Source organism: Arachis ipaensis, chromosome B3, assembly GCF_059453495.1.
Source record: "Arachis ipaensis isolate K30076 ecotype BB chromosome B3, ASM5945349v1, whole genome shotgun sequence".
Classification (NCBI taxonomy): Eukaryota; Viridiplantae; Streptophyta; class Magnoliopsida; order Fabales; family Fabaceae; genus Arachis; species Arachis ipaensis.
Window position 1 is genome coordinate 134,618,913 of NC_142438.1, and position 14,902 is coordinate 134,633,814.

The 14,902-nt window shown below is 38.6% G+C and overlaps 1 protein-coding gene across 1 annotated transcript; it reads left to right on the forward strand.

Annotated features, from left to right (window-relative positions):
- The first annotated feature begins 11,102 nt into the window (after positions 1–11,102).
- Positions 11,103–12,949, forward strand: LOC107631281 (putative E3 ubiquitin-protein ligase RHC2A). Its single transcript, XM_016334679.3, has one exon. It carries the CDS (start codon positions 11,386–11,388, stop codon positions 12,541–12,543), a length of 1,158 nt encoding a protein of 385 aa, XP_016190165.1. The 5' UTR covers positions 11,103–11,385; the 3' UTR covers positions 12,544–12,949.
- The last annotated feature ends 1,953 nt before the right edge of the window (positions 12,950–14,902 follow it).

Consider the following 14,902-nt stretch of genomic DNA (forward strand, 5'->3'; position numbering starts at 1 on the left):
AGTATTTTAAGGTTGATTTGTCTAATGAATCTATTGAGAACAAGGTTTCAATGATTAAGGGAGGAGGCATTTCGGGCAAGAAAGACAAGCGGTCTGTTCACTCTAGACCATCTCTCAGCGATCTGGAGAGCCGTCCTGAACCCTCAAATGTCACTACATCAATCCGGGAAGTGCTCAGTGAGTTCCGCAACATGTCCAAGTTGATGTTCAAATCCCACAAGACTGCCCGGAAATTGGAATATGAACAGGAAAGGGCTTGGAAGAAGTGTCACGAAAGAGTTGGCTTCATGATTAAGAGCTTTGATGATGAAATGGGGACAGGGAATTACGAAGATGATTCTGGTTCAGAGTTCAATCTTTCTGATGATTAATGACTGTTTCTTTACTTTTATTTGATATTGGCTCCATTAGGCTCAATCTGTTTTTTGTAGGAGCATGACTTGATATTCACTGCTCTATGATACTTTGATACACTCTTGTTACTTTATTATGGATTTTTTGTTGTGTTGTTCATATTTTGTGCAGGTGCCCCTTAATGACAAAAGGGGGAGGAAATTGAAACTAATGTAACAGGGGATGATTTGCTGAAACAGGGGATGAAATTTTCATTTAAAAATTCATGATCACCCTTGTTCAAAGAATGCATGCTGTTATTGCATTTGTTTCACTATGGTTACTGCTGTTGGAAATGTTTTTGGCATTTGGTTTGACAATATATTTGTATTGATCATATGAATGTATGGTTGTTGATTTATCCTGATGAACATGCTTGTATTGAAATAGGAATATTCTTATTCATCTTGGTAAACATGTTGGTTTGAAAATTTATTTTTGGCAGTTCCTTTAAACTGTGATATCTAAACAGCTGCAATGTTTTTGATGTGATCATGAGTGATTCAAAAATATTTTCTTACTTGAATAATATTGCTCTGATATCTTGACTGAAAATATTTGAAAATTTTTTTGAACTACATTGTTTTGGAATCAGTTGATATGTGTAAAGTTTGAGCAGTAAATCAGTTTATGATATCAAATGAGTTTTGATTATCAATTTAAAACTGCTCATAAATCAAGCATTTAGCATCATATAATATGCTAAATAACATTGTTTTTGAAGCTTGATTAAAATATTACAGGTTAGTGCTTCCCTTGGTAAAATAAGCATACATCAAGGGGGAGTCATGTGACATTTAGAAAGGAGGAGAAATTCAACCTTCAAAGGGAGTACTCATACTCAATTTTTTAAAAATTTCTTTCCATTTCAATTTTAATAATGTTTGTCATCAAGGGGGAGATTGATGAGTTTGGAAAACTCTATTTCTAATTAAGTAATGATCAAACATTATTAATAAAATCAGTTGCAAAAATTATTGATATTAAATTAAAATAATTAAATTAATTTTTGCAATGCAGGTTCAGTTTGGGCCAAAAAATAAAAATCTGGTGCAAGCCCAATATGACTAATTTCAGTTAGATGTTGAATTATTGTGGCTGAAACAAATTGTTGTTACTTGGGCCAGATTAAGTTATTATTGCTACAAGCCCAAATGAATGCCTTCCTGTTTACTCTATGCATGATTCGAAAAATATACATCAGGAAAGCAAATGTTATTAATTGGGCCAGATTAAATGATCATTGCCACTAAGCCCACTTTTACTTGAGATGAGAATTCCTCATGCTTTGTCCGAATCCATGAAGCAAAGAAAACAAAGCCTCAATGCTTCCAACAGATTCTATCTCACTTCTTGGAAGGATTTCAAAGTTAATTTAAGCATTGGGAACATAAGTAAGTGAGAGAAGATTGATTTGATTGCTATGATAGCTATGCACGCCTCTCAGCAAAGGGAAGTAAAAGCAACCTTTACTTGTGTAATATGTTTTTTACATTGAATTACTTTTTCCAAGTTATTTATTCTCTCTCATCTCTTTCTTCTCTTCGGACATTAACCAGGAAATAATGGAAGCCATGGAAGCTACACCTACTCACTGAAAAGAAGATAGAGCTCGTCTCACGACCATCATGAAGATGGCAAGAAAACATACTAAAATAAAAATGAGCTATGGCTAAGATATTCACCAAATGTGGTTAGATTTGGTGAGGTAATCTTGAGCTCTTCATACTCAAAAAGGAAGAAGAATATCTCGGCCAGCAAGGTGAGATTCTTGGAGGCATGGCTTGTCTTTGATTCTGCTCAACCACCACAGGAAGTAGCTAGAGTGGCGAAGTGATGGTAGAGGCAGAGATTGAAGCAGATAAAGTCATCATCATCATGAAGCATCAAGGGCCAGAAATCCATCTTGGAGAGCAAGCCAAGGATGGAGAGCTCGGATTGATGAAGAGTGATGACCAAGGAAGGACTAGAGGTAATTGCATGTTGGTTATTGCATGGTTATCTCTTCTCTCTCTGTGTGGCCGAACCGGTTTCTTAAAGGAAGAAGAAGTTGGCTTGGGTTTTTGGCTTCAAGTGTGGAGGCTTCTCTCTTCTATAAAAAGGGAGAACAACCACTGTTTGGAGCAAGGAGTTAGAAGTAAGCAGTGAGAGTGCAAGGCACAGGATTCTCAGAGCTACCTAAGCTTACAGATTTTCTTCTCCTTCAATGTATTCTGTTTAGTATTTTTCTGTTTAATTTTGTCATGTCTTGAGTCTCATGGAAAAAGGCAAACAGTGAGGTTTGTATGAAAAAGCCATGGAGCGGAAAAAGGCAGAGAGTGCAAAATTAAAAGAAAAAGCCATAGAAGTCTTAGAGTTTCTTTGTTCATCTATGTTATGTTTCATGATTCTGTGGGAATCCCCTTGTAAGTTGGGTTAGCACTTTACAGTTTGTAATCAAGTTGATTATAGTAAAATTCCATCATTGTTGTGATGGAGACTGGATGTAGGCTGCACTGCACTTAGCAGCTGAACCAGGATATATCTGGGTGTAATCTTCCTTCTCTCCTACTCCATTTCTGTTTTCTACTGCACAGGAGCAAAAACCAAAAATGTCTCGTGCCAAGTGACGAGACAAAATGAAAAAGTCTCGTGGCTAGGGACGAGCTAAAAACAGAAAAGTCTCCTCTAAGTCCAGCAAGTGTTAGCAAGCAAAAAGGGGCTAAGATTCAAACCCCCCCTTCTCTTAGCCACTGAAACCATCAACTACTTTTTAAAAATTTTTGTTGTTAACTACTAAGTGCTATTCACAAATGCAAACCAACTGACTAATTAAATTTCCATATATGCAACCTTGGTGACACCAAACTTAGTTTGTGGCAATGTGGTGTAAGATGATTTGTTCAAGGTGCTAAGAGTGACATGCTATGAGTTGCATTCATGTCCTCTTAGTGTGCCTTGAACACCAAACTTGTTCTTCACTATATGTTGCATAAAAGGATTTATTCAGGGATATATCAAAGTTGATTTGCGATCCATGAACTTTGCTTTATTAACTACTTTAAAAGCATGTAAAACATGGGTTGCCTCCCATGAAGCGCTTCTTTAGCGTCACTAGCTTGACGTTCTTCCTTTGTCAGGGTGGTTGGTAATGCTTCAAATATTCCCCTCTTACAGTAAACCTATATCCATTGGCTTCATCAATGATCTCCACATGTTCTAGGGAGAGAACTTTGTTGATGGTGAAAACCTTAGGTAACTGAGATGGGATGGTGGGGAGATGAGGTGGGATATCTAGGAAGTAAGCTGAGATCACTTTATCCCCTGGAGAGAAATCTTCTGTAGGGATCTTTTTGTTCCTCCATCTCCTTGGTATCTTCTTCTTTGTTTCTTTTGCTGTTATCCTGCTCTTTGTGGTCTCTTTTCCTAGGGGGATTTTGTTGCTGGTCTCATATGATTCTGGTGGTTTTGGCTCCACTTGAGTTTCCTTTAGCTGTGACAGCTGCTGATTCTCTTGTTCATCACCCAAAGGAATTCCAGGGTGTATAGCTTGTGCTTCAATGCTTTTTTCTCCCACCATTACTCTCTCATGCTCTGCCCTTAGTTCCTTACCTTCCTGACTTGCTTCTTGTGAGGGTTTGAAGACATTGAAGGTGAGTTGTTCGTCATGTATCCTCAGTATTAGCTCTCCTCGCTCCACATCTATGAGCGCTCTGGCTGTAGCTAAGAATGGTCTTCCCAATATGATTGGGTAAATGTGACTTTCTTCCATTTCCAGTATGACAAAGTCTATGGAAAGGAAGTAGTTCCCAACCTTTACCAGCACGTTTTCAACCACTCCAATTGCTTGTTTTTGAGTTTTGTCCGCCAGCCTGATGACTACGTCTGTGGGCATCAGCTCATTGATTTGCAGCCTCTTCATAAGGGATAAAGGCATTAAGTTGATGTTTGCTCCCAGATCACAGAGTCCTTTGTCAAACATTGTTTCTCTTATGGCACAGGGGATGTGAAAACTCCCTGGGTCCTTCTTTTTTGTAGGCAGCTCTGGTTGAATGAGAGCACTGCACTCCATGTTCATCACTATGATTTGTCCTTCCTTGAGTGAGCTTTTCCTGGTCAGCAGCTCCTTCATATACTTGATGTATGAGGGCATTTGTTGGAGAGCCTTGATGAATGGTATGTTTACATGGAGGGATGCAAATATGTCAAGAAACCTTGAGTATATTCTCTTTTCTACACCACCATTTAGTAATTGGCGAAAGGGTGCATAGAGCCTCAGCAACTCTTTCTGCGTAATTGTGGTTTCCTGAGGATTCTCTTCCTGCTTTCCTGTTGATGTATCTTCAGATTGTTCTGATGGTTTGTTCAGCTCTTCCTCAGTCTCCTTATCATTTATAGTAACCATCTTGCAATCTTCCCATCTGACTTTCTTTGCTTCACCTCTCAGATTTTTTTCTGTGTCACTTGGGAAGCTATCAGTAGGTTTGGGAATCTTCTCAGATAGGTATCCCACTTGAAATTCCAGCCTCTTGATGGTGTCTCCCTGATTCTTGATATTGGCTCGCACCTCCTCTTTGAACACCTTGTTATCTTGAATCTCCTTGCATATGCCTTCAAGTAGAGTCTCAATCCTTGATAGTCTTTCTTTCGATGATGGAGAGTTGAGATTGGAAGGATGATAAGGGCCATTTTGACTTTGGTATGGATGTTGAGGTGTGTTGTTAGGTGGGTGCTGATATGATCTCTGTGTGGAATGTTGGTGAGTTGCATTGTTGCTGGGGTTGTGGCGTCTCTGATCTTGGCCTTGGTCTTGTTGATTTTCCCACCCAAAGTTTGGGTGGTTCCTCCAACCAGGGTTGTAGGTCTTGGAGTATGGATCATGGGTCTGCCTGGGTGAGTTTCCAATGTAGTTGGCTTGTTCATGCTCACCCTCTGCCTCTGCATTTACCCCCCTCTTGGGTTGTTGATGAGGTGGTGATTGCTGCTACTTGGTTCCTCTCCATCTTCTTGGTGAGGTCAGCCAGCTGCTTGGTAATAAGTTTGTTTTGGGCTAGCAGTGTATCCATATTGTTCAGCTCCATCACTCCTCTAGTGTTGCCTCTTTCAGAAGCATAGAAGTAGTCATTCTCTGCTACAGTCTCAATGACATCTATGGCTTCCTCAATGATCTTCTTTTTGTTCAGAGATCCCCCGGATGAGTGGTCTACTGCCTTCTTTGATTTATAAGAAAGACCTTCATAGAAAATATGCAACTGCACCCATTCATTGAACATATCTGGCGGGCATCTTCTTGTCAGGTCCTTAAACCTCTCCCATATTTCATATAGAGTCTCACCATCTTGCTGCCTAAAGGTTTGTACCTCAGCTCTCAACCTGTTGATCCGTTGAGGAGGATAGAATCTTGCCAAGAATTTGTTCACCACATCTTCTCAGGTTGCTAAACTCTCCTTTGGAAAGTATTCCAACCATTTAGATGCTTTGTCCTTGAGTGAGAAAGGGAACAGAAGTAGTCTATAAGTGTCAGGATGAACACCATTAGACTTCACAGTATCGCATATCCTCAGGAAGGTGGTTAGATGTTGATTGGGGTCTTCTTGGACACTTCCTCCGAATGAACAATTATTCTGAACAAGGGTGATGAGCTGTGGCTTTAGTTCAAAGTTGTTGGCATGTATGCTTGGCCTTTGGATGCTACTCCCACAGTTTTCTGGGTTTGGGTTGATGTAAGAACCCAGAACTCTTCTCTCTTGCCCAGCCTGATGCGATGGACCTTCTCTGCCATGGTTGTGAGCCTCTTCTTCATGATGGTTTTCCATATTCTCATCCATGTCTGCTTCAAAGTACTCCTCCTATTCCTCAGCACCAACTACTCTCTTTCCTCTTGCTTCCCTCCTTAATCTAAGGAAGGTCCTCTCAAGTTCAGAATCAAAGGAAGTTGAAGCCCCGCTTCTTCTACCTGTCATACAACCAACAAGGCAAAAGCAAGAAAGATAGATGTGGATAGTAATTTCTACAGAAATGCTGTTAGTGTGAGTGATACAATATATCAAACAGTTAGTGGGTTAGTGACTGAATTGTAAACAACTAAGAAAATGGGTAGGGGAAAGGGAAGAAAATAGCTAAACAGAAAGTAAATTCCTCAAATGAACTTAAATCAAACAAAATAAAAACAAATGCTCAATCTAGTTATCCACCAATTTAATCATTGTTGATACAAAATTAATCCCCGGCAACGGCGCCATAAACTTGATGCATGGAAACTTGTCCTTTAACAAATTTCCTTTGGCAAGTGTACCGAACTGTCGTCAAGTAAAAACTCACTATAGAGTGAGGTCGAATCCCACAGGGATTGATTGGTCAAGCAACTTTAATTGGAAGAATGTTCTAGTTGAGCTAAGCAGAAATTGGGTTTGAGATTTGCAGAAAATTAAATGGCGAGAAAGTAAATGGCAGAAAACGTAAATGCTGGAAAGAAAGAGCTGAATGTAAATGGCAGAAAGTAAATTGCAGAATCTTTAATGGGAATGGGGAAGATGCTCATAAAAGTAAATGGCAGAAATTAAAGAGAATGTGTAAGATCAGAAATGGGGAGTTCATTGGGCTTAGGAGATGTTGCATTCTCCGGATCAAGTTCATTTTCATCTCTTCCTCAATCAATGCATTCATTGATCTCCTTGGCAATCTTAAGTGATTGAATTCCAATTCCTTGGTAATTCAATCTCTCAAATCAGATCAATAGCTAATTCCTTGGTCTAATTGCTCATGAGAAGAGATGAAGTGTGGTCACTGATTATACCACATGTATTTCCAAATCAAAGTATTGGGAGAATTATATGTCACCATATCCGCCCAAACCCCAATTTGGTCCAACATGAGAAAGCAATTCTAGCATGATCTCTTCATTCCTCTTTCAAGGTTCAGAAGAGATCCAAGTATGAATAGCTTCTTTTCCAAGATAACTACTCAATGGGATGAAGATTGAAAGCTTTCTAGTAAAATCAAGAGAAAAGAGAGAAAAAGGATAATGAAAACTATTATTGATCCATCAAATTACAACAGAGCTCCCTAACCCAATGAAAGGGATTTAGTTGTTCATAGCTCTGGGAAATGAAAGCATAGATGGAAAATACATTATGAAAAGTAAAACTAGAAGTGCAGAGAGAGTAAAATATTACAGAGGCTAACTAAAATTCCCAACTCCCTTTTCTAATTCAAAACTACCCCTATATATACTACTCTTCTGATCTTCTAGTTGGTTCTTCAAGTCTTGGATATGGGCCTTTGGATCTTGAGTTTGAAGCAGTTATCCTCTTCAGTGGGCTTAGCTTTACTTGCAGAGAGAAAGTGTGAAGCAGGCAGGGACTCTAGCTTAGGACGTTAGTGGCGTTAACGTTAAGTGAAAGTGTGGGTTCGAGAACGTTAGTGACAATCACCTTTTTCACTAACGTTCCTAACCCAAGGATGCTCCACGTTAACTTCAACGTTAGTGGCGTCAACGTGACCACTAACGTTGCCTCTTGGTCCTTCGCACATGTTATTGGGACTTACTTTTTCCAATAATGTTGAGAATCCTCCTTTCTCCCTACGTTAGAGTTCACGTTAGTGTGGCTAACGTGATCTTTAACGTAGACTTGCCAATTCTTCGAGAACGTTAGTGACACTTACCTTTGTCACTAACGTTCCAAAACGCCCCTACTTCCCACGTTAGAGTTCACGTTAACTAGGTTAACGTGGCTTCTAATGTGGTAGTGATAGCCATCTCCAACGTTAGTGACAAAGGTGAGTGTCACTAACATTGGCTCATCATTCTTTCCTCCACGTTAGCTTCCACGTTAACTAAGTTAACGTGGGAGTTAACGTTGCTCATAGTGGTTCATTCCAACGTTAGTGACAAAGGTGGGTGTCACTAACGTTGGCGATTCTTTGCTCCCTCCACGTTAGAGTCCACGTTAACGTGGCAACTAACGTGGCTCAAAGTGGCTTAGTCCAACGTTAGTGACAAAGGTGAGTGTCACTAACATTGGCCATTCTTTTGCTTCCCCACGTTAGAGTCCACGTTAATTGAGTTAACGTGGCTCTTAACATGCTAATATGAGCTTGGTCCAACGTTAGTGACAAAGGTGAGTGTCACTAACGTTGGCTTCATTTTCTTCTTCCACGTTAGAGTTCACGTTAACTTAGTTAACGTGACTCTTAACGTGGGCTATGATGGCTTCGAGGACGTTATTGGCGATTGCTTTTCTCATTAACGTTGCAAGCTAGCTCCCTTTCCACGTTAGTGGTCACGTTAGTTAGACTAACGTGGCTGTTAACGTGGTTCTTCCTTGCTTCCTTTGTCCTGAAATCAAGTAGTAGAGTGCATCAAAGTTCTAATCCAAGTCATGAGACATGCATCATCCAATTTGTCATTTAATTCATGCATAATTCTCATGAAATCATGTAAAGTGCACAATGTTTGCTTGAATCAAGATGTAAGTGAAATTCTACCCAAAACTTGCTTATTTCCTAAGAAAATGCATGAAACTACCCTAAAACAATAAAGAAAAGGTCAGTGAAACTAGCCAAAATGCCCTGGTATCAATCTCCATGCCCCATTTTAAGTAACTAAATATGAGGAAAGGGGTTTATGCTTAATCCATTTGCTTTTTACTTATGCAAACCATATAGCTGTTGGTAATGTTGAGAATGCAAATGTTTTACTTGGACAAAGTTTCATGCTTGCCTCACCCGATAGCGATACTATGCAGCGAATGATGGCCTATTTTATGAAGTATTTGCTGATTGGATACTTAATATAGCGCGAATTATATAGAGTCCTCAACTTAACTAGAATTGTTATGGTTTTTAAGAAATTCTTACTAGAAAGTTCTTTTATGAGATTTTTTTCTGAAAGTAGTATTTTTTTTTTTGTGACAAATCAAACTATTATTGAGTCGATGAAATGTGAAAAGTGATTCATATAATTGATCTTAATACTGTTGAACTTGCTCAATAAATTATGCTCCTCCAAACTTTAAGTGCACCAAATAGCTCATACCAAAATTAAACAGACACTAGCTATAACTTTTATTTTTCCATTACATTAGCTTTTGGCATAAGACAACAAAGTTGCACAAATAAAAAAAAAAATCATTTAGCTAGAACCTCAAATGCAAATCAACAGCAAAGAACAAAACTCATACTTAACGTAAACCGCTGCTGCCTCCAGCAGTTTATGTACGTGTCCCAATACACATAAACCAGTAGCGGTTTATGACCAACTCAAATCAAGCAAAAACCGCGGCAGACTACAGCAGTTTTCATGCTGCCACATCTCAATGTAATCCGCAGCTGGTAGCAACGAATTCTGTATTTGTATAAATCGCTACTGCCAGTAGCAGTTTCTATAGATATATAAAACAATACATTTACGTCTTCGTTTTGAAAACATACATTTAATAATTTATTTACATAAATTACCCTAAAAAATAATAACATATCAAGACATTACAATATTTTTTTTAATGTTTGTTATTGATAAATGATCTATAATATACACTGTTTGACTGTTAAATTATAACATTAAAAACGAGTTATAATGCCCTATCAATGGATATTCCACCAAAATTTCCAACTCCCGATATTCAATTATTCATACATAAACAGTCTCGGTCCCTAGATTTTCAATTTCAAAGTTTTAAGGTGCTGGCAACTCGTTAATGTACTATAAAAGATTCCCTGAGCTTTTCTTTTGGGCTTCGTGTGGCACCAAAATGGCAAAAATTCGAAGTCTATCAATACCGAATTAGCTGATCATTAGTTTGTAAAGACTTTATTTAGTGAGTTATTTTATTATTTTATTATTTTAAATTGAAAAGTAAAACACCGTAAATGCACGCCCGAACGGCGCTTGGAACAAATGATGGCTTGACGAAAAAACAAAGTGGTAACATACCCAAAAGGAGCAACATCATGATCTGGTCCAATTATTTTTAGAATTTAGTTAATATAAATTTAATTTTACTGAAATATTTTAAATTTTTTTATTTAATAAATATAAAATAAATATATTAAAATTAAAATTTTTATATTTTTAATAAAATTTGTTTAGTTTTCAATTTTAACTTATGTCCTGAAAACACAAAATAAATAAATTTTTATTCTTATTTTTAAAATGAAAAAGTTAATCGCTACCTACTTTTAGAATACTAATGAGTAGTCTAATGACTACTTACTAATTGTTTTTGCACTCACTAAAAAATTAATTTAATTGAAAGAGTGTAAAAAATTACAAGGAAATCACTTGTCATAAAATATTTTAAATATTTTTTAATAATAAATAAACACATTAAACAATATTTTTAAACTTGCCAATAAACCCTTAAACCCAATTTTTAATCTGTTGAAAAGAGAAAGTTGGGGTTTGTATCCAAAAAAAGAAAAACCGGTTGGTGGTCTTAGTTACGGAAAAGAGAATGTGCGATTTGGTAATGGCATAATTCCAAAACTCCGTTAATATTTAACATCCCTAAGTAGCAGTTTCAACTCCCAAGTGAAGAAGCTTGAATGTCGCGCCGGCTTCACCCTGAGTCGCTCATAGTAAACGGCTCATTCGGCTAGTAGAAGGCAAGGCCCCCACCGTTTTATCTTTAGCAGTGTGTCGTTTTGGTCTGATCCAACGGCACCATGACACGTGGCTTGCATCGATGAGCGTTCGTGACACGCTAACAAAGGGGGACTACCCTGTTTCGCTGTTATCTTCGTTCCACGCGACACACACATCCCTCTCTCTCTCTCTCTCTCTCCATGGATGAAGAACAACAACACACATTCATCTTTGAGCGTTAACCCCATTTCATACACACTCCCTCTATCTCTCTCTCTCCCTCCTCCCACAAGAAAAGGAGGAAAAAGAAAACCGCATCTTCTACTTTTTGCAGATTTCTCTCTCTCTCCTTTTTGAAATTGGTATTGTCTTTTTGGGGCTTCATAACATAGCGGCATCTGGTTTGCGAATTGGATCTAGAAACATACATGTCTTCAGGGACATCATCGTATTGGTGCTACAGGTGCAGTCGATTTGTCAGGGTATGGAGGCACGACACTGTGGCTTGTCCCGATTGCGACGGCGGTTTCGTTGAGGAGATCGAGCCTCCGCCACGCTCCGTCAACCTCGACGCTCGCCGTCGCAGATTTCCTGCAGCAGCCATGTACATGATTGGCCAGCGCCCCAACTCCTCCTCTGACCAAAACAATAACGTCATCGACCACAATAACAACTCTGCCATCAACCGCCACGCCCTCCGCCGGACCCGCCGCAACGGCGGCGACCGCTCCCCTTTCAACCCCGTCATCGTCCTCCGTGGTAGCGGCGGATCCTCCGAGTCTCAGGAAAACAGCAACGGCGGCGGAGGGGAGGGACGCGGGTTCGAGCTCTTCTATGACGACGGCGGCGGCTCGGGCCTGAGACCCTTGCCGGCAAGCATGTCAGAGTTTCTGCTGGGATCCGGGTTCGATCGTCTTCTAGAACAGCTGTCTCAGATCGAGATCAACGGTATTGGGCGTTACGAGCACCCTCCGGCTTCAAAAGCCGCCATTGATTCCTTACCGACAATCGAAATCGATGAGAACCACTTGGATTTGGAATCTCACTGTGCAGTTTGTAAAGAGGCTTTCGAGATGGGAACTTCGGTGAGGGAGATGCCATGTAAGCATATATACCACCAAGACTGTATATTGCCGTGGCTCACACTCCACAATTCCTGCCCTGTTTGCCGCCACGAGTTGCCATCCGATAACCCCAGCAACAGCAGCGGTTCGCCGTCATCGTCGGGGCACTCGGTTGCGTTGACCGAGGATGAGAATGTTGGGTTGACCATTTGGAGGCTCCCCGGTGGAGGATTTGCTGTTGGGAGATTCTCTGGTGGGAGGAGAGGTGCTGAGAGGGAGCTTCCTGTCGTGTATACTGAGATGGATGGTGGCTTTAACAATGGTGGTGAGCCCAGGAGGATTTCTTGGTCTTCTAGAGGAACTCGAGGGCGGCAGAGTGGTGCCTTTCAGAGGTTTTTTACGAGTTTGTTTGGTTGCTTCAGTGGTAGGGGGAGCTCATCGCGTTCTCGAACCGTGGATCACTCTCCACACTCGAGAAGGACATGGTCTATGGATGTAAACAGTGGAATGAGGTCATGGTGAAAGGATTCTATCTTGAAGATTTCAGATGTTGTGTTCTTTTCTCAATGTACATATATAATGGAATTTGAGTCCGGGTCCCAGATGCAATGCAATCAAACACTGAAACTCTACATCTCGCTTATGGGGGGACACCACACAGCAATGGCAGAAACCAAATTAGATGAGTGGAATAGACGAAGGAGAACCTTTGCGGGTATTTGTGTAATAATATTTTGGAGAGGGGGACAATCAAGTAGATAAGTATCTTTTGATCTAGTTTGATTATTGATAAGCTCAAGAAGCACCTTCAATATTGTTTTTTCATTTTCCTATGTTTCTCCTTTTTCTATGTTGCTCAAACTCTAGTTCATAGCTCAGTAAACTTTTTATCATCTTTCAGAATATAGATACATGTCATTATTTCTCATTATTGTTTTTTATCTTTCTCAATGGAAATCCATAACTTGAAATGCATGGTAAGCCACTCCTGCTTTAAATTGATTGTTGTTGATGATGATGATTCATTTGAATAATTTTCCCAATCAGCGAAAAGCAATTCATTCGTTGCTACTATATAGCCAGACTACAAAATGGTTCTTATTGTGGTCCAACTACAAAAAACAATGAATCTAGTCATTGGAGGAAAAGGAGGATTCAATTGTGGATTCTGTTCAATCAGGTAAGAGGTTGTTCTGAATTGAACCCTGAAAGAATTAGCTTATTGCTTTTTCCTTTCAATCAAGGTAAAGTATGTTTTACAAATTTGCATGTTAATAATGTTTTGCTTTTGGGATTATATCACATTTGTATGCAATGAACCTTGCCACACTCTAGGATTCTGTATTTAGTTATACAATGACAGTTGGGCGTGGACATTTGCCAACAGACAAAGCTCAAGTTGGTAAAGTTTTTGTAGGTTTCTCTATAAACGTATATGCGTGTATCGTTCTTTAATCACACCAACTGTGTTTTTATAGTCTTGATTAACTGTTGTGCTTTCATTAGAGAATATTATCATGATGACCTGAAGATTTTTTTTTTCCTTGACAGTATTGTCCACTTTCTAGTTATTATAAGAGTTGGACGGAAACTAAGATAACCACTTGACCATTCCCATTTCAATTTCAGCTATGCGTTTTATTTATTTATTTATTTATTTTTACTTTTGGATTTATTAGCCTTAACCAACCTATAATCTTATTGCCTTTGTAAGTGACAATTTTATAATAACTCATGGAAACTTGAAAACTGAAAAGGTTCCAGCGTGGACCGTTTTTTCTTTCTTTAGTAATTCCTAGAAGCGGTTGCTAACATTCAACTCATGTTGTGACTGTATGGGAAAAAAAAAAACTACCAAGTGAAATAAGCAATAGGATGCTTTAAACATTATCCTGAAATTTCATAGTCAGTGTAATTAAAAGTTTGTAGCTGGTTAATTAGTGCGTTAACTATTAAACTAACCTAAGTTAGTTCAAGAAGAGAATTTATATATCGATAAATATGAAACTTTTTAATGAGTTTAGCTAATATATATTCTTAAAGTACATGTTAAAGTTACTAATTAAAAAAGTTAATATAAAAATATATACAAAATTTAATTTTTCATATAATTATTGTGTATTTATTTAAAATCCCGCTTATGGTCACAATTAAATTTTTAAATAAAAATAAATGGCACAAAAGAACAGGAGAGTTCATTAGTTGTACACGTTGAGGTTGCAAAAGATGGTTGGGGTTATAATGGGGAGTGGCGTTCTAAGGTAATCAAGAAAAAAAAATTAAAAAAGGGTATAGAGGGAAAAAAAATAAAGGAGAAAAGAGGAGAAGGGGGGGGGGGGGGGGTTGGGTTTGAGCGGAAGAAGCAGCAAATAATTGCACGTGCAATGCTGGGTGGGTACTTTGATTTTGCCCCCGCACGCCATTCAACTGCCAATAATTTACGCACATGCTTTTACCTCTATTTAAGGATCCAAATGATCAAATATGCATATTCTGTAACCCCCGCAAATTTCAGTTTTATTTTTTTTAAAAATAATCTGAAAATTGGGAACGGATATATGAGATGCGTACCAGTATACCACCCTTCTAAGACCAAACCATACTGTTATTACTGTCCAAAACTCCAAATTTTCCCGTGTTTTATCATACCAGGAACTTGTGCTAGTTTAAAGTAGTTCAAATTTGACTTCCAAGATTTCAGATTTGGGTGTATTAAATAATAATAATAATAATAATTGAGTGCTCCAGCTGTCTTCATAAAAAAACAGTTCCACCAAAGGCAATTTTTTTAGGATTTGTAAAGAAGATTTAATATAAAAATATTATGTATACATCAATAGCTAAATAAGATATTCTATATTTATGTATAAATATACATATT